At 36.7% G+C, this 25614-nt stretch overlaps 1 protein-coding gene across 2 annotated transcripts in view; it reads left to right on the top strand.

Annotated features, from left to right (window-relative positions):
* The first annotated feature begins 9895 nt into the window (after window positions 1–9895).
* LOC140151554 (uncharacterized) overlaps window positions 9896–25614 on the top strand; it is a 38312-nt gene continuing 22593 nt past the window's right edge. Inside the window, exons 1-2 of one of the 2 annotated variants that reach the window (XM_072173943.1) lie at window positions 9896–10104; window positions 15401–15492. In XM_072173943.1, the coding sequence (XP_072030044.1) occupies window positions 10026–10104; window positions 15401–15492 (171 nt within the window). In that variant the 5' untranslated portion in view covers window positions 9896–10025. The remainder of the gene's footprint in view (window positions 10105–15400; window positions 15493–25614) is intronic. The other variant, XM_072173951.1, reaches the window with a different exon arrangement.

Below are 25614 nucleotides of genomic sequence, written 5' to 3'. Positions count from 1 at the left end.
AGAGACACGGATGAACTCCAAACAGTCAAAGTCTCAGCATCACCCAATAATGAGGGTCGATCGCAGGCGGTATAGGACACGTGACGTTCGAGGCTAGCGAAAATACAAGGTTGACAGTCCCATTTAAAATAGACCATCAGCAGTTATGGTCGATCGTTTCATGAAGAGCGACAGATGAAACTGAATTTTTTACGGTCTTTGGGATAAAGACATGCAATGCTCTATCACATATATGCAAAGACAGGCAACACTGGCATGATTGTTAGACATGAACGATAGGCCCTCATGACTATGCGACTTTGGAACTTTGACTGTTGGAAAATAGTGTGTGTTATAGTCTGTGGTTATACCATAACCCCTCCCCAGCTGCATATTTCAGAAGTTTGTTTGATTGCATACAATTCTCATGATGGTAATTGATCACAGACTCCGAGTAAATACCCATGTAAATGTATCCTTGCTGTACCCTGCCAATTTGCTGTATACGGGGTTCAAACAGATATATAAAAACTCATGTTCGGAATCTGCATGATAGGCACACTCTTGATTTTTCATACAATGCCCTTTATCTTGGAGAGGAGAAACCTGCAAAATGTTATTAGAATACCTAGCAAAGTGACACTCAGCCAATTTGAATTAACAAGCTGACGGGTAGACATGTGCATAATGTATACATGTACAAATTAACCAACATGAAAAAACATCTCAATTTCACGTAATATAACGGCTAAAAGAATTTGGCTAACCTACTCCAAAAACTTTGCCAAAACAATTGTGCATGGCATGTCATGTGCAAGCAGAGTGTGAACAATTTATTGCAGTTTCACACTATTTTGGTGTTGATGGGCCAAAATGTAGCTGCACACAGCAGTTTTGGTAGTTCAGACCCATCTGAGAGGTATCCTGCCTCCCTTACTTACTCTTACTCCATCGACTCTTGCTGTCGGGCATCAACGATGGCTCGCCATTACCGCCTGTCATGCATGCTGGTCTCAATTTCTGCCACTGTGTATCCTGTGTCTTGTTGAAGCAGGTCCACAAAGGTCTTCATGGGACGGCCTTTGGTTCTTTTTCCTTGTGTGGGCTTCCATGTAACCAGATCAGATGTAATCCTCCCTTTGGCTCTCTTACAGTGTCCTGCAAACTGTAGCCGTCTTGTGCTGATTTTCGAGGTTACAGGTGGAATGTCTCCATACAATTCCTTACTGGTTATATGCATTTTCCAGCTCACATTAAGTGCTGATCTTAACATTCTTCTGTAGAAGCCATCCATTGCTTTGCCAATTTTCTCCCTTCCCCCTGCATAATATGCCACTGAATGCAAATATGCCATCCTCCCGCGACTTATTCAAAGGCTGTAATACTGCCATGGTTAGAGGCAGTTATTTCTAGATTCAGGTATATTGCACTGAGCATGCTTTATTTTGTTTAACATGTTTGGGATTATTATACAATGTTCATCTGAAGTTTTGTAAAACATAGTGTTTTTAGACACTTCATCAAAACACTTTGTTTCTAAACACTTACCAAAAATATTAACAAACATTGAAATCAGCATCTGTTTTAAATATGTTGAACAGTAAAATAACAGCTCTGTATGTTTTTAGGTAATATTTGTGTTGTAATGATATGTATTTTTGATGAAGTCATGAATTCACTCTTTAATTACCTGGAGAGGAAATGAGCAACCCAGTACAAGGTTTACTGCTGTGAATCTGGTTTTTTTACTCTCTGTATTAATTTTTGCACACTGCCAAACTATCATGAATTTTATATGCCTGGAAATATTTCTGTTGTGTATAGGTCATGTGACATGTATAAATTAATGATAGTAATTGATTGAAAATAATTATTGTTACCCAAATTGTAGATTTTGAATCATTTCAGTGGTAGTGTTGGTGATCAAAGTTTAATTGAATACCTAGAAATTGTTGAAACTGTTTTACCCCAGTATGATGCTAAATTAATTTGGTTATGCAACATGTTTGTTTCTTGAACAGTAGCTCCCACCATTGATAAGGTTATATTTTGATTAAATTAATTGCTTTAAGGGGTCTGCCACTCAACTTTCCACAGTATTTTTTGTGGGACCTGAGAACACACTAGACACCCTAAATTGTATTCTGAATACAAAGAATGTCCTTCTCATATCAAATAATTTTGTGAAATTCTCGATATAATACAAAATTTATGAACATTATTAAAAATTTAATGTACTTAAAGTGTATGTAGCTGGGATGAAAAGCCGAGCATCAACTGAAATTTTTAACCTTTCGTATTGAAGATACACATAAAGTTTTCTTTAATGAAATTTCATGTATATCTTCAATCTGTTCAATATCAATTTTTAATCACTTGCCATAAAATTATTGCTATCAGAAGGACATTCCTCGTATTCAGAATGTAATTTGATGTGTCTGATGTGCTCTCAGGTCCCCCCAAAATACTGTGCAAACGTTGCTATCGAAGCCCTTAATACATCTTTCCTGACAAATAAGCAGTAAACATTTCAAAATACTATACATTTAAAATGCATCAAATGCAATTTGTTTTTATTTTAATTATAGGACTTTTGTTTTAGTTTGTACCTGGGGAAGAATATCAGGTATACTGGTGCTCACTGTATGTGAGTACTAAAAGGCTGCATAGATTGTGTAATACAAGGAATTTAGTGATGTATTTCAAAGGAAGTTAAATTTATTTCCCATGTCTACATGTAGCAATTTTCAGGGACACCCTGTATGTACATCAGTTTTTATGAGAATGGTATAAAAAATTCAAAACATGCTATCGTTACTCTCAGCTTGAGACAAGACACTATAACAGCCGGTGTATTGACTGGGTAAAACAACATGTTTTCTTTAAAATAATGGGCAGTCAATAAGTGTGGAACTAGGAAACATGTTTTATGAGACCAAACTGCACATTATATGAACGATTTAGTACATAAACTGCAATGAATAATTAATTGAATGATGAGCGACCTGTTATCCTGGACTGTCAAGGATCCACATTTGTACTAAGTGTTATTTTCCCCACACACTATATCCTATATATTTTGTATTCAGCATAATGCAATTTAAATTCAAGATATGGAATGTTTTTAGTTTGGTATTGTTCATAATTGTGATAAACTTATATGCAACTATGCAATTAAGAAAGGAAGAATGTGTATATTTGAGTATGGTGCATATCAATTTTATTTACCAAGGTATCTGTAATTGAAAGTTATTTTGGTGCTCTGTGTTACACACACGGAAAAGAAAATATTCAAACTGGTTAGTTGCCATTTGTCCGATTTATGTTTCAAGGCAAGTTTGTACAAAATTTTTAGAACATATCTCTAATAATTTGGTATTACCAATATCCATGGAATTTCAGTTATTTTACCTATTTCATAATGCAACATAAACAAACTTGCTGGCATGATGAGAACAAATAACTAAATAATCTCAAAAGTATTTCCTATGTGACATTTGCTGACATAAATCATGTTGACCCTACATAAATGAACATTGATTGATTGATAGAGAGATTGTGATTAACAGGGATGTCAATGGATCCACTTTAAATGGGAATTTTGGGTATAGTTACGCTCTTGGATTGTGATTTATATTCTGTGAGAAATAATATCTGGGTCATTTATGATTGCCATGTTTTCATAAAGACTTTGGATCCATCTCATATTTGATATAATAATGTTTTACATGTGATAAATCAAATGTAAGATTGATGGTAAGTCTGTGTGAAATGTTGCCATAGTGGGATATGAAGAATGTAACACTTGATATTGTTTGTAATTTTGCCCTTGATTTTACCAGCTGCATGTCAATTCCAAGACTGCTTAAATGCACATGGTGGTTTACACATATAAATATTGGGATGTCCGAGTTTGATCCATATCAAAGTGGATCCAAGGGGACCAATAGTTCTACTTTGTGTCCACCCAGGTAAATGATGTAGACTATAGTCGCCGGCAGAGATAAACTATAAATGTTGCATCTGATGTCTTGTCAAATTGGACCGAATATGCAGGTACTGTGCAGGTCATCAACCAATCATGCCTTGCTTATGTCCTAACATCATGCGTAACATTACAAGTTGATCTCTGCCAGCAGCTATAGTTGATCCTGTTAGGATCGGAATTTCTGCACAGAATCAGATAGATTTAAGATTCTGTCACCAAATAGCCAAATGTTGTAGACAGTGCCTTACAGTTTTACTCGGTTTGGTTCCAGTGTCTGTATTCACTGAAGTATACCATTTCCAAGGATTTCCCTTACAAAGTTGCAGTGGTAAAATAATTGCCCTGCACTAACTTGAGGTTTTCCCTTCACAGTCTCCCTTGTGGGGAACCTGTGTCAAAATTTAATCATTTGAAAAATCAGATAACCATTTTGAGTAAAATGTAATTGTTTTATATCCAGTTGTAAACACACTGATCATTTGGGCAAACAGTGTGTAACAGTTTCATTTATGTGTGACACTGTAAGGGAAACCCTTAATGTTCTTAATGAATATGGTCACAGATCTTGGTGTAAAACCACATGGAACTGACAGATCTCCACAAAACATGATACAACAAGGAGCAGCAATTATGTTTTGTATGTAAATGCGTGCAGCTCTCCATGGTTAAATGAAGTCATTGTCTTTATTCCTGCTAATTCTACTTGGGAAATTACCACATGGATACTATCAATCATGTATTACATAATATAATGACTGAGTAATGATATTAGAATTGGCAAAAGTTGGTATGACTATTTGGTATTGTACCTTATGTAAGTATATTGTACAACTCAATTACTTGTTTGTGTGCCCACATTGTATTAAATTTGTGTTTCTATTGTGAACTATGTGATCTATTGTGACAACAAAAAATAAGAATATTCATACAAAAAGTGATAATTATAATGTGTCTATGACTATTTTGCTCTGTATTTAATATAATTTAAAACAACTATACATGTGACATCAATTGAAAGTCAGGTTTATCATGTGCAATGATATAAAAAAAAAAGTCAATTACAAATCCCTTGGCAGGTATGTTCATGACAAATAAGGACATAATATTCACTGGTAATTTCATGGGTGCTTTGGTTTGGAACTTCAGCTGTGTTGGGTACATTCCAAATATGACACTGCTGTTTGACTGGAAGAGAGCCCTCTACTTATGTCTATATAGCTCGGATTCAATTACTAGTGATACAAGGCAGTGTAAGTGGCGGCAGATTTGATTGTCTTTTCTTTATCATGACTATGGTCATCTTTTGGATCAATGTTGTAACCAGATGGTGCAACTTCAAGGAACAGTTGAAGGAAAGTGGTAATTTTATCTGTAAAGAATAAGAGAAATTATGTTCTATTGTGTTCACAGTACTTAGTTACTTTAAAATAATGCCAGATACTTACTCAATCTAAAGTGTTATGACACCTGAAGAAAAGTGCATTTCATTTTCTTTTATGATAAGGTATATCTAGGCATTAGCACCAGCATGAAACTCAGTATCATCTTGCAGAGAATGCTGACATGTTTGCGGCCAGTACACCTTTATAAAAACGTGTTCATATTGCCATAAAGCTGGATTCCCACTCAGAAATGTTGATTGCCATAAATTAGGCGTGATTGTTGTTATAGTGTTGTTTACTATTTGTACTTACCCATATATGGTAATTCCTTCTTGAAGTAAACAAATGGGAAATACAGAATCAAGCCAGCAATAATAAAGATAAATGCAAAAAGGAATTCGATGGCTGGAATAGTCTCAGGTTCAGGGGTATAGTCTGCTCATCATTTTTTGCAGAGAATTTGTATCAAATCCAAAAATTAGAGATGGATTTCAATCAGAAATGTTACATTATTAGCTATTATTGCTCACCTGCCTTTGTAGCTTGACTGGTTTGCCTGTATTCGCCTTTTCACTTCGCTCAACCAGTGAATCTATATCTTCATAATCCTCCCTGCAGAAACGAACCGAACGCTCCGAATCCCCCATGTCTGCTCCAGCCCGATGTCTAATCTGCTATAGGTTATTTGATGCCGAATTTAATTCCGGATGAAAATTGAGATGAATTACTGTATTATGCCTCTTATTTTCTGCAGAAAACAGGCGTGTACATGTACATTTCTTACATTTTAGGCAGGTTTCCCTACAAATTTGTTTACATATCGGCATGTCTGCCGGTTTTTTGAACTATGCATGTCACATGACTTTGACCATGATAGGATTCCATGATGCAAAAAAGTTGGACTTGGGACTGCCAGACGTCACCCGATTTAGACTTGAAAGTGTTGAGATCTCATGCAGCTCTTGACATGTGCTACTGCCATTATATATAGTCACCACATAGGACCCAGGATCGTACGCGATTATCAATGCAATTATGTTGGGGGAGGGGGCTGATTTTGACTCTTTTTTTCATCAAAATTTGGACCTTTTTTGATCTGAAAAAGGCTAAAACCCTTTTTTTTTCGCTCGCTAGACGGCTCGCAAATGGGACTTTTGGAGCTTTTTGGGGCGTCCGCCCCAGCCCCAGCCAGTTTGTTAATGGGGGGGGTTGAATTTCCAAAAATAATGTGAACTCGCCCCTAAAGGTTTTGCTATTTTTCAATATTATTAGTTTAACATGTGCGGTTCCTCTATTCCTTTTTAATGTGCATCGCATTCTTTGCAATTGTGGCGCAAGCTTTTGATCCTGCAGTTTTTCCGAGGCTCTAAACGATGCTCCGTTATAGGCCTACCAGTATAAAGTAGCGTAGCCAGTGGTGGGTAGGAGATAGAGTGTCCCCGACAAAATTGAAAGACTGTGAGAAAAGTGCCCCGGACCTAAGCCCGTTTCCCATTCATCCCAGCCCCCCCTAGACATACCGCCATACTTGTTTCTGTCCCACCTCCCGCAATAAACCACAAAAAGTACCCCTTTTTCAAAAAGACGTCGACGACGCAGTGTGGTGAAAAACGGTTTAAGTTCCCACTTGGTCCAATCCCATTTGGTCCAATCCCACTTAGTCCAATCCCATTTGGTCCAATCCCACTTGGTCCATTCCCACTTGGTCCAGTTCCCACTTGGACCAATCCCATTTGGTCCAATCCCACTCAGGGCATGCATGTCCCACTGGGGCCATGTCCCACTAGGGCCATGTCCCACTTGGTCCATGTCCCACTTGGTCCATGTCCCACTAGGGCCATGTCCCACTAGGGCCGTGTCCCACTAGGTCCATGTCCCACTAGGGCTATGTCCCACTAGGTCCATGTTCCACTAGGGCCATATCTCACTTAGGCCATGTCCCATTCGGACCAATACATAGGCCTACATGAACATGAAAAGATGACAAGATTTAGAAGAACAGAAAGGGAAAAGGAGATAAGGAAGAAAGAAGAGGAGGAATAAGGCTAATGAAGGGGGGAGAAGAATAGACAGAGGAAGGAAAAGAGAAAGAAGCAGTAGGACAAAGTAAGGAGATTTTTGCTGGTAAAGTGGCAAAAACCCCGCTTTTGCCCGAATTAAACTGGCAAAAACTCATTATAGTCACTCAAATATTAGAACGTATCATAGAAAGCTCGTAAACAGTATAACACAAAACTTTTAATGAATCATTCAACATTATTTTTGTCTCATCAAGTCCTAGGTTTTGAATTTGATAAATGCCACATTTCGGTTAAATACACTTGAGCAATGAAAACGCATGCCTTTAATGTCTTAATAATAATTATGTTACTTATCTGACCTTGTTACACAATAAATTATTTGTGTAACTTAATAATTTGTTTTGAGATGAAAAACACTGAACTATAAATCCCTTTTTTTGTGTTTGCCATTTTGCCTTCAAAACCCGTTCTTCCTCAGATAAAAAGTTACACTTTCGGAGTACAATTATCCAAGGCGGGTATGTGCCTCGGCAAAATTGGGAAATTTTCTATCAGATGACGTGACAATGTATTTTTCAAAAATTGTGTACCCAATGACCCTTTTTTCAAAATGTTGTACCAAATGATCACCTCTAGATTTTTTTATAACAATCCCATTTTTTTAAACAACAATAGGCCATACTTCCCGACTCCGGTAGGCACATACCTGTCACTTTTAAGATATCCCCCTCCCCAGAATAATTATAAAGAGACCACTTTTTCATGTTTAACGCATGTTCAAACCCACAAAAGCATATTTTTAGAGAGGTGAAGTAAACATTTTTGTTGTATGCTAGAGAGTATATGGAGGGGGTCCACATTTTACATCCAATTTTTATTGGGGTACCGGGTCTTTGGTATTTAGCCAAACAAAAAATTTATTTCTTTTGCCCATCAGTAAAATGACCAAATAGAATCAATTATCACATTTAAGAAAAAATATTTATAATAATATAAAATGAAGACATACAAAATTACTTGAAATTCAATTTATATAGGCGCTAGGCCTACATGGCACAAAGAAGTGAGGACATGACCCTAGTGGGCAATGGCCTAAGTGGGACATGGCCCTAGTGGGACATGGACCTAGTGGGACATGGCCGTGGGACATGGCCTAAGTGGGACATGGCCCTAGTGGGAATGACCTAAGTGGGACATGGCCCTAGTGGGAATGACCTATGGCCTTAGTGGGACATGGACGTAAGTGGGACATGGCCTAACTGGGACTGGCCCAAGTGGGATTTGGACCAATGGATTGGCCTAAGTGGGATTGGACCAAATGGGATTGGACCAAGTGGGAATTGCCCCTTTTTCAGAAGGCATCGCCATTTAGGGGTCCCTTTTCAGCCAAATCCTATAGAGACGTTTAGGGTTAGTTATACTAGGCCTAGTAGTGTTTGAGTGAGTTATTTGATAAAAATCGCCGCTTTTTAATATATTCTTGTTACCTTTGTGCATGTTTCCTTTAGTATCTAGGTCTGCAACATCAAAAAGACAACTTGGGTATCAAATTAGCTCATTTTTCTGTTTACACCACTTTGGGTATAAATGAGATATTTCTCAGTTGACGCCATTTATGGTTAGCTATGGTTTTTGCATGTTCTACGCTGATCATACGGTTGGTTTAGGGTAGGATTTTGCATGTGTTTCGCCGTTAAGGGTGCAATTTGGTTATGTGAAAATTCGCCATTAAGGTGCATTTCAGAGGTGGTCTGACGCAGGTGGGTAGCACTTTTGAGTGAGAGTGACCCCCCCCCCCCGGGTTAGGCCGTATAAAATTAATGTTTTGGTTCTCGTCCAGAGGATTTTCGTGAATTGATGAGGGAGGGAGGTTAGTGTTTTTTTTTTTTTCAATGTAATGATTAGCATTGTCAGTAGTTTTCGGTCTTCTCCAACAGTGCTCGAGGAAACAATGAGGCCCTTTTTTTTTTTTTTTTTTTTAGATTCTGAGGGATAAACCCCTAGAGAACCACAAAAAGACTTGGAAGTGATGCTTGTTCTCTAATAAACTTATTTATATGTAGGCCTATGAAGATTTCATAAATCATTCCAAAGTCTTAAAAAATTGAAAAATCTAAAAAAAAAAAAAAATCTGACAAATCCCAGAAATTGAGGCGGGAGGGGACGAGAACCAAAATATTAATTTTACACGGCCTTAAATCATGGCCAAGTTCACGTCCGGCTTTGCACTGAAGCTTCTCATTTTCCAGGTCCTGCATTGCCTGCATTTTCATTTTCTTTCGCTGTTAAATAGCGCCCTCTTTTAATATTTCAGGCAAGCATAAAATGTACCCTCTAGCTAAGTAAAAAGTATTTTGCATCTTTTTAAAATTTATATTTATTTTATTTAAAAATTATTTAGCATTTATTTCATAATTATAAGTAGTTTTGAAAGCCTATCAATTTAATTTTTCAATTATATGCTATAATATTGGTTTTAAATGGTTTGACTTTTTCTTTAGAAAGCTAGGTACCATTGTTATTACTCCGCAAAATTCACCTGAGATGTGGAAATGCTTGTCATGCTGTACATGTTTTCATCAATTACTGAACATTCTAGAGTAGCTGAAGTGAAGTATTGAAGTGGTGCAAACTCAAATATATCTACTCATCAAAATGGCAGGCACACCAGTAACATTGTATGTGTATGATCTGACGAAAGGTTTGGCCAAGTCCATGTCGTTACCTCTCATCGGTAAGTAAGCTTAAACTTATTACACGTTTAGTACGAGGAACCCATACCGTACTTAGCTCTGCTAGTACGGTATGGGTTGATCTGTATGCAGAAAGCGAGTGCAACGTAATTTCAATGGAGCAATTAATAAACAGTACAAGGCTCCAGAAGCTTAAATATCTGCATGTTTGTCATAATATTAATTACACGGGTTGTTAATGTTGTACTTCTTACCTAAAACATTCATGTTTGAAATTGTAATTAATACTCCATTATGAATCCAGAAAAAAATAGGTTTCCAGAGCACACAATTCCAATACAAGTTAAACTTTTATTCCCGTAAATATGAAATATCACATGATCAGGTGTCACGTGGTACATGTCAGCGCTATGTCATTGGCTCTGACTGGCAAAGCGATGACGCCACTCTGTTTACGCTGTTTTATGACTTTGATTTTAGGGCCGTAAGCTTGCACGCATCAATTTTTTAGATGCGTTTTCATCTTTTTTGGTGATTGTACATGCAATGCAGCATATGGTTCTTTTCATAAGGAACACAGGATTAGTTTGATGAACAATTTAGAGTGAGTATATGTGTAATTTACTGACAATCGATGCACTCAAACTGAGATGCCTCTTCTGTGCAAACTTAAAATAGGGCAGCATCAATAACGGAAATGTCATACCGATAAATGACACGTCTGTTTTGCCCGGTTTTTTTAAGTTTGCCTTGCGAACTATTACACGTTACAGTAGGTATCCCAGGCAAACCTTAGTTAAGAGGGCGCAACACTAAATCACTCCGCATTTTAGGCCCCTAACAGTCAATTTTGAGTTTCCCGTCACATAATTTCTGAAAACAAGTGAGGTAACTTTTTCATTATTCATTATTCATTATTTTTCTGCCTTTCATTATATGACCAACATGCATGTAAAATGTGTTGTTATTTGCCGCTCACTCACTTGAAGATAAATGTTTAGCCCAAATGAGATTCAAAAGTATATGAAAAAGAGTCTGCAAGGTTGACAGCAAAATGTATGTTTTAATTTTGATTTTTCCACAAACAATAAAGGGATATTCATAATTTTTTTTACAAATATAACCCGTTTTTATCAGTAGTTTTTGGAAAATCACAATAATGAATTCAAGTGAGGGTCAGAAAATGAAGTGAGGGCGGGTGACGGGAAACTCAAAATCGACTTTCCTTGGCCTTATGTAACAACGAAATTCGGCTAATATAGTCCATAGTGAATATGAGATTGTAGGGACCATATCTACCGACATGTTCACTTTAAATCACTCAATATCGGCTCATATGAATTCGACAAGTGTCTTTAATGATAACATGCAGATAAAAACTGGACAATTGATCTCAAAAGCAATTCTCTGTGGCGGATTAAGAGAAACCCGATTTTGAAATGTGAGTGGTGAGTTTAGTATATTTTTAGCTCTTTTTTTGCACCGCAAATTAGCGAAAAAAAGTCAATGGTCATCGATATATGCCGACAAAAGTTTTGGAATCTACAGGAACAGAGCTTTAATTTGATACCAGATTTGTTTTACCAGGTATTGCAGGGACGCCAGAAATGGCGCTTGAAGTAGGCCGAAATCACACGTTATCCTATGGGGCGCTGAATTAGTGCTGCGCCCCCTTAACACATTTGCTAGTCAGCGAAATTCGCCGAGACCGGGGCCCAAACACAATGCATATTTACATAGAAATTTGAATTTTTTTCGAGAATAGGTTGGTGAAGGATAAATATGTTTTCTATACTTCACTTGACCCAAATATATGATTTTTTATGGTGATAATCAAGTCGCACATGGAATTTTAGAGGGATTTTGATAGCAGTTCCATTAAAAAAAGCTGCTATCGCCATGAGACTAAGATCTAGAAACACCCCTAAATGCCGCTTTTGGGGAATTTTGCTAGCAGAATCTTTTTTGATGAAAGTCAATCTTTGACAAGATGTAACTTTGTTACGGAAAGTGCTATGACAAAAATGTTTTCAGTTTTGGCTTTCTTTACTCAAGGGCTTTAATTTGATATGTAAATTGATGCAGTTTGATGGCAAATTTGAATTCACCTAGCATACCTAGTTACAGGGAACCCAACCCGGCGTTTAGGGTTTTTTATTCTTACATGTTATAGCTGCCTTGTGGAAGTACAGTGTTATAACACTAACCCTAACCAGTGCAGAAGGCAGCTATTACATGTAAAAATAAAAAACCCTAAAGTAAAGGAATGCCCCCAACCCAATGACATGTCTGTTTTGCCTGTTTTTCAAAGTTTGTGTTGCGAACTAGCTTAAACTTAAATTAAACTTGTTGCGAGTGATAAACTGTGTGTAAATCATGCCATCAATTTATTTTGTTATGATGCTATTTTCTTATTTCGAACACTGACAGGGATCATCACAAACAAAAGTGCACTGGAACAAGTGATGAAAATCACTGTCTAGACTGTGCACATGCTTTTATGCACAGTTCAATGAGTTATTGAAAATGAGCCAAACTACCGATTTGCACAAAAACACTCAGGCAAAGTTTGATGGCCAGAAATTGCCAATTCTGGAACCCACAGAAGTGTTAGGAAAACAGTTCAAAAGTATGTGATGAAAGTCACTGTGCATATTATGTGGCCAGCTCCAGCAAAGTCCGGAACAAGTCGCCAGACATGTTTTTGAGTTTATTTAGGCTGTTAAAGATGCCATTCCCATAAAAAAAAAATTTGGAATTCATAATTTCATGGTACATGTATGTATGTGACTGTGCAACTAAGTGGACTTTCAAATCTGTGAAAGTACTTATTAAAATGAGGTTTATTTAATCAATAAATAACAGAACTTGAAAAAATCCTATTCATTCCTGTGTAATGTAGAAAACTAATTGGCCCATTACTCAGAATAGCAATTTGACAAAAATATCAAGGTATCATTTACAAAACTATCCATATCTTGAAAAGTATTGATGCTATATAATTTTGGTATCATTTTAAAGCTTATTCATGTCCAGTGCAAACATTTTTATTCAAATTATGAAATGTCAAAAATGCGACTTGTTCCTGGTTTTGTCAGAGCGGGTCACAAAAGCAGACAAACAATGCCAAACAGACAAAAAACTAAGGGTGTGAGTGAGTCCCGGGAATTCGAGTCCCGCCTGAGAATCCTGTTACCCGGGCAGGAAATTCCCGGCCCGGGGACCCGAAATTTAAAAAAATAAATAAAAATAAAAAAATAAGTTTTTTTTGGTTTTGTAGTGTCTCTGGACCTAGACCTAAATGCTAGGATCATACATGGTTGACCTAAAAATATAAAAAAAATAAAAAATTTGCACGATGTTTGTGTTTTTAATAAGAAAATTGATATTTTGTGATAAATGGGGATGTCTACCCATCAAAAAATAAATAAATGTGACCGTCCCACGGCGAATGAGCCGTAAATTCCTCCCCGGTCAATTTTGTTTTATTTCGTGTTTAAAAATAAACATCATAAACTTAAAAATGGTATATCATTTGACTTCAAACGATATCCAGAAGCGGGGTTATGGTTTGATAAACTTTGCTCCTTCAACAAAATTATAGCTTTTTACGTTTTTACATGTGTCTCTTTTTCCACATTGCTGGCAATATATATCAAACAGTCATAATTGGCGGTCATTTCAAATCATCCCCAAGTCAACAAGGTTTAAGAAAGTTCTCTCATTGTTAATTGTTGGTTATGCATACCTGTACAAAATACAATGCCTGGTAACCCACCACTTGAACAGGATTTAGCAAAAGCAAACAAAGACCAGAGCTATTAAAAGTTCTATAGCCATCTAAGGTAGAAGCTTATTATCCACTTCAACAATAGGATTATTGATTAGTTTTTGACTATAAAAATGAGACGGATGTCGGGCCAGCTTAAGTTACCGATGAATATGACCTTCGTACACATTTTACAATCGTAACTCAGAATACAATTTAGGGAATTTACGGCTCATTTGTGCTGCCGGGTCACAATTTAAAAAAAAGTTGTTTTTTTTTGTTTGTTTTTTAGGTCAACTACGAATGATCCTAGCATTTAAGTCTATACTTTGATCAGCTCGTAATCGGCGGGACTTATAACATCGCGGATTAATATGAAAATATTTTATTTTGAGAATTGTCTAGTGACATCTTGCCAGAAGCATCACAAATTGTTCAAGTCCTATACTCTGTCTATTTTCTTTAACACACAAAATATAGACCAGACAGGTCAACTAATAGCACTCGTAACGTGGGTCTACTTTTCGGCGTAGTGGTAAAAGCCTAACATTTCCCGCCTATTAAGAGCTGATCAAACTAAAGGTCCGGGGACACTAATTTTTTGTTGTTGTAATTTCGGGTACCCGGTTACCTGCCCGAAAAACGCGCCGGGTACCCGGGCACAAAATTACCCGAAAATCACACCCCTACAAAAAACAACAACAATGATGTTTGGAGCAGTTGATGTTCTTCTTCATAGTTCAGGGATAGACAACAAAATAAAAGATCAAACAGTGAAAACTAAATAAAAGTTCTTTGCCAAGACCAAAGGAAAGGTTTTTCTGCTGACAGTTTTGCCAGAAACCTTCTGGCTTTCTCAAAGCGATTGATGTTGTTATTGATCCATCTGCTTGGAGCGGGAATCCCGGCCGGATGTTATTGTTTTACCTTACCGGAAATACTCCTGTCTCCAACGTTGGTCTTGAGCAGAGGATCAAAGATGTGGCTTAGAAAGAATGTCCCCTCGTCTCTGTTCATGGTGTGATCTCCTCTCTTGCAAATCCAAACTGATTCCTTGACCCATCTTGCCCTGCGCTTTTCTTCCCTATCAAGCATTAATGAGCTGTGGTCAGATTGTTGTCCATTCATACACTCATATATAGTAGCCAGTCAGAAAAGCGGTTAGAAAAATTGCAGGCACTATGTTCATTAATTTGCCTTGGAGGTGGATACTCACTATATTTGTTCATCATTTTCAGTGAATATTTTGTTATAAAACATCTTAGCATTTGAACCTCTCGGCTCTCGCAATCAAGTTTATCAAAACCACTGACCAACATGGTTTTGTGAGTGACACTTTAGTGAAAATCTGTATGATTAACAATATTCTTCATTTTTTTAAAACATTGTTTGATCAATTATTTGAAAAATTACGCCTGGAAGTCTGTAAATTTGTTATATACTGTAAACTTCACACAGTGGGACTAGGATGTTGTGGTAAACATGATGATCCAATATGGGGAATTCATCACATTGCAGCATTAACCATGTTATTAAAAGTTGGAGTTTTTGTCGGTTCTTGATTTTAGGTAAGCAGTTAGATGGTATCTGGCACACTAGTATTGTCATCTTTGACAGAGAGTACTTTTATGGAGGCGGCGGCGTGGAAAGTTGCCAACCGGTAAGTAAGGGGGTCGGGGGATTTAGAAGAAGAAGATGAGAGAGCGAGAGAGATGGATGAAAACAAAAGATGAAGAGCAAAGAAAGAAAAGGCACATTTTGATATGCCAAGAGTGTAACGGAGGAGTGGAAAGTTACTGCACCATTAAAAGGTGTGTGACCCAATTGACACCCACCCTCATTTGAGTCATTTCCCCAAATGTATCAGATGAAAGCTCATTATTTGTCTGATAACCCCAGTGAAATTGTAGGTATGAAATATGTTTAATTTAGGTGGTGCATGTATAAGTTATAACAAAAGTGTAGTTTGGCGATTACCACCCCACAAGTTGTGTACTGTTCTACAGGCCACATTGATACACATTTTTGCTTCAAGAATCTAGATTGCTGTGGCAATTGAACTCAAAACTTAGAATAAGAATGTGTGAGTGCACCATTTGTTACAATCTGTCTAGCCACCTTTAAGTGAAAGGGAATTAAAAGAGGATTAAGAGACGATGGGTGAAAGGTAAGAAAGACAGTAGCTATGGTGAAAAGAAGAGAGCAGTGTGTCTATTGGTAAAACAAGAAATATTTGAAAAAAAAATTGATGTCAGGGCCAAAACATTCAGTGTAGTTGGTGAAAACAAAATCGAGCAAATAGGAGTAAGAGTAAAAGAAATTAAGGGAGCACACTTTAGAGGAACATTCTAATGGAGCAAGAAAGGAGCTGATAGAAAAGAGACCAGAGAGAATGTTGCAGTGGCAGATAAGGGGTAGGAGAAAGATGTAGGTTGTGCTGTTGTTAGCATTATAATTATTTTGATGTCAAATATGTATTCATACCATGGGTCCATCTTTTTATCTCAAAATGCCAATAAGGTATGATCCCCCTGAGCTGGTGTCAAATGAAAGAGAAAAAGTAAAGGATATTTAATCAACATAATTTCCCCACTAGGGTGACACTGCTCATAAATCCTGGGTCAATATTCATATTTTGGGTCCTTTTCATATCTCCGAAATTCAAGGAAGGTATGACCCCCCTTGTGGGGTCAAATGAAAGAAAACAAATTAAAAGAATATTTAATAAAAATAATTTCCCTACCAGGGGTGACATTCCACATAAGATCTGGGTCAATATTCCTATTTTGGGTCCTTTTCATATCTGGAAATGCCAAGAAGGTTTGCCCCCCCCCCAGTAGTGTCAGATGAAAGAGAAAGAAGTAAACAACACTCCTCATAAGACCAGGTCAATATTTCTACTTTGGTCCTTTTCATATCTCAAAACCCAAGAAGGTATGAGTGACCCCCCCCCCCAAATGGTGTCAAATAGAAGACAAAGAATATAATCGAAATAATTTCTCCACCGATGGTGACACTCCTCATAAGATCCGGGTAAATATTCATATTGTGGGTCCTTTTCATAACTTGAAATGCCAAGACTTACCAAGTGGTGTCAAATGAAAGAGAAAAAAATTAAAGATAATACAAATAATTTCCCCACCAAGGGTGACACTCTTCCTAAGACTCGGGTGGATATTCCTATTTTAGGGCTCTATCTCGAAATAGACAGTAGACAGGTGACAGTGGTATACCACATATACTGCCAAAGACCCCTGGTTCAGCTATGGTAAAGTATATATGATGGGGTAAAAGCAAGGGGCGGCGGAAGATGAAGGGGCGGCAAGAAGAATTATTAAAGAAAAAAGATGGGACAGAAGAGGCGGCAAGAAGAATTATTAATGAAAAAGGGTGGAAAATTATTGAAAACTAATGTACGGTAACTATACTTTTTGGTCGCCAGCAGGGCTACCACTCGTGGAGGTGGGGATAATTGGGGATGCAACACCTCTAATTCTTTAATATTAAAAAACTTGTTGAGAAAAAGTTTTTGACCCCCACTTTTTAGATTCTTGAGCCCCATCCTTGCTGGAAGTGGGTCAACCTTTTTTGGGCTGTTGTTGCAGGGGCGGCAAATTTACATTTTCTGTATCCCCCGGGTAGGAGCGGCTATGATATGCCACTGGATTGATTATTGCCAAAATGACTAACCAACTATAAACTGACATGGCTAGCAATTGATTCATATACTCAGGACTCTAAAATAGTAGCCAATCAGAAAAATGGGGGTATGTGGAGTGCCGTGCATTGACAATGTATAATTGTGTACTAAATGCAATGCTTTTGAACGCATTTGTGTCACTGTCACATGTTATTGATTTATTTTCTGTGGATGCATTTATATTTGCTTATATTTACTGACATTTTAGTAAATATTTCGTTATAAACATAGCAAATGTCTTTTTTTCTTGTGTACACGAATGAGATTAAAAGCTGTGTATTGCTTGTTCCTCAAGAAAATAGAGGATTCAACCATAGTTTTAGACCAGGCTCTCGCTGTAATCCTTGACTGACATTACATCAGTTTGTTTATAGTTTTTACCAAAAATGTTCGTCAGGTGAAACTGAAATCATCATCATATGGTCTGATTTCATGTTTTAAAAAAAACACCACACCAAAATACTTCAAATGAATGAGTTACATGTAGTTATATTCTTTGTCTAAAGAGAAACATGATTGTTGACTCTCTCCTCCATTCATCTCATCTCCATATGGGTGGTGAGTGAACGGTGTCCCCATTAAAACAAATTTAAAAGAGACACCCAGACACACATGTAGACATATCAGAATTGTTACTTTTAAATAAAAAAAATTAACATTATGATTCTGTCAGTTTATGCACACTTAAGGACCATCACCATCTCCTCAAACCCCCATGCATCATTATAATCATATTAAAGGTCAGTATGCATCAATGTACCCTTAATAGACTGACCCCCATCATGTCTTTGCTGACTGGCTAGGTAACAGCAGACTGAAGGGCAGTCTTGTGTGCCCATAACTTAGATGCAAGTCAGATTAGTAACTGAGAAGTCAGGCATGTAGGCAGGGTTAGTGAATGAGGTGAGGTGTGTCATTCCATGGTTAGCTACCAGATGGTCTGTCTGCATTTGTGCTAGGCTTGTAAGTAAGGTAAGAAAATTGCTTCTTGCGTTTGGATTAAAATCCGGTATTTTATGTATCATTGTATGCTAATTCTCTGGAAATAATCTCTGTGGATACAATGTGTTAGCATACACATTGCATTAATAAGGAATAAAAGTATACAAGAAACAAGGTATGTTAAACTTCAAATTGGTTTGGAGTGTCTTATTTGAATCATGGTTTGCCTGCTACCAGATGGTCTATGATGAACTTATATATACTTCACCAAAGTAAGGTAAGACATATCTCTTGGACTCTTAGGTACGATACATGCATGTATAGACTTAAGTTTCAAGAGAAAGTGAAGATCGGATCAATATACAAAAGAATTTTAGTAAGTTCTGCATGTTTAAGCATACACCAGTATTATTTTATTAATTGTGACAAATAGGTACCTAATTCATTCCAAATTTGTTGCAACATATATTGCATTGATCAAAAATAAAAAGTAAAAGTAATAGTTTAGTACTGATCAAGTAGCAACTTGAAACAAGTAAAGTGAATTCTGGGAGATATTTTTTTACATTGTAAAACTGGCCAACTATAGATTTGCTCAGAACACATTTTCCCAGCATATAGTTTTGATAACATTGAGAAATTTATAATTAAGATGTTCTTTTCCCTTGTTGTTTATTTGTATAATATTAAGAGTGCAACTTTAGGATTCTCAATAAATTGCACTGATGATGAAGTGATTACATCTGTTTAATCTATTAATTTTGAATCCATTTTGGTTGGGCAATGTTAAAGAAAGGTGCATTTTGTGATCCACAGCCTCATCGCCCACTTTTCTAAAAAAAAAAGGTTATGATTTTTATACCACTGGAAACCTCTGGCTACACAATAATATTGTCAAATTTGAATTACGTTCTGGTAAATAGGTACCAGAACAAAATTACAACACAGTGGCCTATGGAGCAGTGTAATACACATAATCATGCACAACTCGCAAACGCAAAATCAGAATCAACTGGAATTTTAGGAATAATCTTTTTTCATGGCTATCTACTGAAAAATGTCATAAAAAGAGGATGCTAGGATCATGATATACTCCTTTAACCTGATTGACAACCTCATAATCCACTTTACCCCATCAAAAAGCAGACTTGGTATCAGGTGAAAGCTCATATTTTTATCATTAACATATTGAAATTAGGTGTTCCAAATCTGTATATTTCAGGAGAAATCATCAAAAAACTGTTGAATTTGTCTCAACTGTGGTATACCACCTTTGAGACTAATTCAACAGTGTTTTGATGATATCTTTGGAAATACGCTGATTTGGAACTCCTAATTTCAATATGTTGTTCATGAGAAAAATAAGATCTGTCATTTGATATCAATTATTACATGATCATGATGATTATCATAAAATAAAAACACTGTAGACTACCAGTATCACACTGTATAAATGTCAATAATTCCATAAGGAATTGGTTATATTTACAAGGAATATTTATGTGTTCTTTTTGCATGAATGCTTGAAAGGGACAACATTTTATGTTATACATAAGTTTTAAAGAGTTCAATTTTCCAAATATATCAGGTCACCTTCCTTTAAGGTAAAGTCAATTATTAATTATTTACTCTGTCATAAATCTTCCTTGCAGATAGGAAGGGCTAAGAAAAAACTGCCCCATGACTCTCTAATATTTGATATTTGAATTACCTTTTTCATTCTTTAAAATCAGATAGTTGTGCTGATATGAATAATAACTTGCACAACATTGTTGCTAAATTTGTCATCCTTCATGCTGTGGTAGTGATAATACAAAAAGATATCAGTTAAGATATGAGTGTATTAATAGTCTTGGAATGCCTGAGTGTTATATCAGCTGGCCAACCATCTATAGGGGATCATGCCGATCATTAGTAAACCATGATACACAAATAGATGAAGGGGAATTGTTTAGAAAGCAATCAGACCTATTCTTCTTTCAAATATTGTTTTTTTAAATTCCTTCCAAGAAGTCAGAATTACTGTTGAAAGCATCAAATTTCGTAAGTTTGTTGATAAGATTTAAAATTGGATTTCTAAACAAAACATGATAGCGCATGATTCATTTGATCATCTTGGTAGCACAGTGGTACAGTGGCTTAGTTGATTGGACTCATGATCATAAGGTTGTGGGTTCGAGTCACATTGTGCTGAACATGTTGTGTCCTTGGGCATATTCCAACTTATTCCAACTTCCTCTTTCTTTTTATTTATTTTTTTAAATTTATTTTTATCTCAAAAATTAAATGTGTCCAATGGGCCTGGGTGTTGGACTAGGGACCCCTTTGGTAAAATACTGGTTGTATACCTGGTACACATTCTGTGGTGTGGTGCTGCATATATGGCATCAAATTTTGATTTATAATTTTTTGATGGTACATTAACCAAACCTTTGAAATCTAAAAGAAAATGTAACATTAAAAGATTAAAATTGCAGGATTTATCTCTGTTTATTTAATTGCTAAAATACTATTCCCTATTCCAGAAAAATACAGAACTATTTTTTTTCCTTATTTTTTGTTTTTTGGTATTAAAAATTATTATTTTTCCTAAATTAAATATAGCTATTTAAACTAAATCATTTATTAGTTCTAACTGGCAATAAAAGTAGCGCTCTCTAATATTTTTTGTAATTTGGGGAAAAGTGGGCCAAAAACATGCAATTTTTTTATGTTTTCTTACCATTGTATTCACAAAATTCTAAGACTTGGCACAAGTCTAAGCATTCGAAATCTTGAGTATAAACTAAGACTTAGCTCATACTTTTAATATTTTATGTTATTTTTGATAATTGGTTATAAAATAGATTAGAAAAGGTGTTTTCAAAAAATTACAATGCATAAATTGCAATTAGTACAAGTGTTTGGGCTTGATTGTCACAGCATACAAAAAACACCCTAAAATGCATGTTTTTGGCCCTCACTTCCAAAAATTGACCAAACATTAAAATTTGACTTTCATTGCCAGTTAGAACTAATTAAAGGATAAGGATTTATCTATGTTTCGTTAGGCAAAACATGATCATATATTTTTTTAATCCAAAAACAATTAGTGCTGTATTTTTCTGAAATCAGGAGCAGTTTGAGCTATGAATACCCCAGAATATTTGTGCATGATTGCAAGATATGCATACCAGGGAGAGAATTTTGCCCCTTGAAGAAAGTTAAAATCCTTATATGTGGTCATAATTTGCAATAACTTGATTATTATTTAGGTAAGGTATCAATGGAATGTGATATCGAAGGATTTATATTAACAACATATTTCTTATGTTTTTATTTTTAAAGGATATTTTGTCTATTTCTTAGAACTTGCCCTTTGTGGGAACAAGTTACATACCATGTACACCAAAGAACCTGGTCTCAAATCACTTTCGAAAGATAGATGGACACTCCTGCCTGTGAACACCAGTGTTTCCCATAGCCCTTAGTGTTAATTTGGTCCAGTCTTTATGACTTTGAAAAGTCTTCCTCTAAATTGGGAGAAATTTCCTTGAAAATGCTTACGCTTCATTTCACAGTTTTATCCAGACAGGTAATTTTCATCTTGTAAAATTGCATCTTCCCTTTTTACCTAAAAAACACTAGTTTAAAAAAAAACCCTCTAATATAATGGGTCTAAGAAAAAAGAATATGGAATAGTTACCAAATTTGGTCATACTGGACTGTGAGACTATTATCAGTGTTCAACTTGAGCAACAAATCATCACTCCCTTTGCTTAATTTCAATCATATTGCAATTTACATGTGAGATGGTTTCACATGAATACAAACATGCCTGGTGTAGGAAGTGATTCTTATGATTTGTCATAATGCTGAAGATAATTTGAGATCTTAGATGACTTGAAATCCAATAGTGACAAGAGCAGAGTTCATCTATGAGTCAAAAATAGATGTTGAATACCAACCATGCTATCTCATGCTAATCATTATTGGCTGGTATGCCGCTCTCTCTCAGCCATCAGGACCTTTCACTGGAACATCATACACACGTGCACAGTTCATTGACCTGTATCGTAATATATAGCACGTGCTTGACCTAAGATATGATATGATACGGAAAGTACATGTTCATGAGGTGAATGCACAGTATGAGGTAAATTAGTGAATGAACTTGGTAGTTGGATTTGAGCTTGTATGTTGTGATTCATTGCAATGACTTGTAGACGTTGGAATCCGTCCTATTAACGAAGGTTGGTAATAAAATAGGCTGATGGGGATGACTGCTTACCACAATGAGGATAAGATATAAATGATATGATGTCTTTAATAATTTCCCTGTATTGTGATTAAATTACTATCAAGTGTGATAAGGCATTAATTAACACTAAAGGATTATGGTATGGTTTCATATAACTTGTATTATTCATAAATACATTCAAAATCGAATCAATTACCAATTGTATGAACTCAAACATAGATAGATTACAGTGTGCAAAAAATAAAAGACATTTTGTTAGTCGCGTGGGTTACTCAATCTGGGGATCTCTCAAAAGCTACAGATTTAATTGGAAGAAAGTTGGATTATGTCTCAGCTACAAAATAGCTCAAAATATTTGTTTTATTTTATTCTCTCCAAATTTCTGCTCATAAGACCCAATGATGCAGCAGAGTTTTTGGTTAAAATCAAGCAATCAATCAAGCTCTTTTGGAACATCCATAGATGATTAAATAGCACTAGCTGAGGGGTACTCAACTAATTTTGGTATGGTTGTGTGGAGAGCCCAACTTTGGGGACTGAGAACTCTTTTTTGGGCAAAATAGGAGTCCTGAACTGAAATTTCAACATGTGTTCTTGGAATATTGAACTATAATTGGGCCAATTATATAAGAAATTATAAAATATGTGTCCAAATTTGAGCTACGTTTGACTGAAAGTGAACAGTGAGGCTCAAGACCTTTAGCATAATTCCCAAATGTGAGTATCTGATTCTGAACTACTGGAGAGCCTGAAAAGGGGATCCTTTACTGCCACACATACCTGTACCACCTCTAGATGTGAGTGCCCCCAGCACTAGCTACAACCCAGGAAATTAATAGTTGGCACACCTGCACTAAACAATGGAAATGCGTGCCCTATTAAAATTGGGGAGGCGAGGGAAACATGCATGCAATATATGTGAAGTACAGACTCCCCCCTATATCTCACCCTTCCCCACTCCCCATCATTCAATGTTTTGGTCCAACATTGAATTGGGGGAGCGGGGGCAGAGATATACCAAAAGACAGGCAAACTGTGCCAACCTTTTTTTCCTGGATTGTAGTTTAAACATCATAACATGAATTTGATAGCTACATATATGTTTCAACAACAATCAGTTCATTAGCAATCATTGGAATGAGCATTGCTCCAATTGAAAGATCTATATAATAATACGCTATTCTCTGTCTGTAGATCTGTAGATCTGTCTGTCTGTCTGTGACTGCTAATGTGAGGCCGCCGTGGGTCATACGGGCTCAAACTTGGTGGGTGGGTGCAGCTTGGTATGAGACCGAACGAGTTTATATTTTTAAAGGTCAAAGGTCAAGGACGGGGTCAAGTTCAATTGAAGTCTAATTTCAAATACTTTAATCGGCAAATCTAGCCATGCCATTGTGTTGACCTTGGACTATCAAACAAAAGTTTCCACGGTGACCTTTTTGTCAGACCAACGGTTTAGAGGTCAAAGGTCAAGAAAGGTAAAAATTTCAAACTGCCCCTATGAAGCTCAAACTTGGTCGGTGGATGGGACTTGGAATAACAAATAAAAGTTTCCACAATGACCTTTTTGTCAGACCTACGGTTAAGAGGTCATAGGTCAAGAAAGGTAACAATTTCAAATTGCCCTATGGAGCTCAAACTTGGTGGGTGGGTGGACCTTGGACTAACAAACAAAAGTTTCCACGGTGACCTTTTCATCATACCTACGGTTAAGAGGTCATAGGTCAAGAAAGGTAACAAATTCAAATTACTCCTATGGAGCTCAAACTTGGTGGGTGGGTGGACCTTGGACTAACAAACAAAAGTTTCCACGGTGACCTTTTAGTCATACCCTACGGTTAAGAGGACATAGGTCAAGAAAGTTCACAATTTCAAATTGCTCCTATAGAGCTCAAACTTGGTGGGTGGGTGGGTGGACCTTGGACTATTAACAAACACAAGTTTCCACGGTGACATTATCGTCATACCTACGGTTAAGAGGTCATACCTGTAGGTCAAGAAAGGTGAATTTCAAATTGCTCCCATTGAGCTCAAACTTGGTGGGTGTGTGGACCTTGGACTAACACACAAAAGTTTCCACGGTTACCTTTTTTTTTTTTTTTCGGTTAAGAGGTCATAGGTCAAGAAAGGTCAAAATTTCAAATTGCCCCTCTGGAACTCAAACTTGGTGGGTGGGTGCACCTTGGACTAACAAACAAAAGATTCCACGGTGATCTTTTTTTCAGACCCTACGTTTAAGAGGTCAAAGGTCAAAAAGGTAAAAATTTCAAATTGCCTATGGAGCTCATACTTGGTGGGTAGGTGGAACTTGGACTAACAAACAAAAGTTCCATTGTGACCTTTTTGTCAGACCTACGGTTGAGAGGTCATAGGTCAAAAACAAAGATTTCAAATTGCTCATGGAGCTCAAACTTGGTCGGTGGGTGTAACTTTGGCCAAGGAAGCCCAGGTTTGTGTTTGTTAGGTCATCCATGGTCAACGATTTTGAGATCTGCAAAAGCCAATAACTATGACAGCCGAGAACCGCGAAATCACGGGTAACCGCCTAGTATCTATATAATAATCGCTATTCTCTGTCTCTCTGTCTCTCTGTCTCTCTGTCTGTTTGTCTGTCTGTGACTGCTAATGTGAGGCCACCGTAGGTCATACGGGGCTCCAACTTGGTGGGTGGGTGCAGCTTGGTATGAGGAAGAACGAGTTTATATTTTTAAGGTCAAAGGTCAAGGACGGGGTCAAGTTCAATTGAAGTCTAATTTCAAATACTTTAAATGGCAAATCTAGCCATGCCATTGTGTTGACCTTGGACAATCAAACAAAAGTTTCCACGGTGACCTGTTCGTCAGACCAACGGTCAAGAGGTCATAGGTCAAGAAAGGTAACAATTTCAAATTGTCCCTATG

The sequence above is a fragment of the Amphiura filiformis genome, chromosome 1 (genome assembly GCF_039555335.1).
Source record: "Amphiura filiformis chromosome 1, Afil_fr2py, whole genome shotgun sequence".
Taxonomy (NCBI): Eukaryota; Metazoa; Echinodermata; class Ophiuroidea; order Amphilepidida; family Amphiuridae; genus Amphiura; species Amphiura filiformis.
Note: the sequence above shows the minus strand (reverse complement) of the source record. Positions and strands in the feature narration are given on the sequence as shown.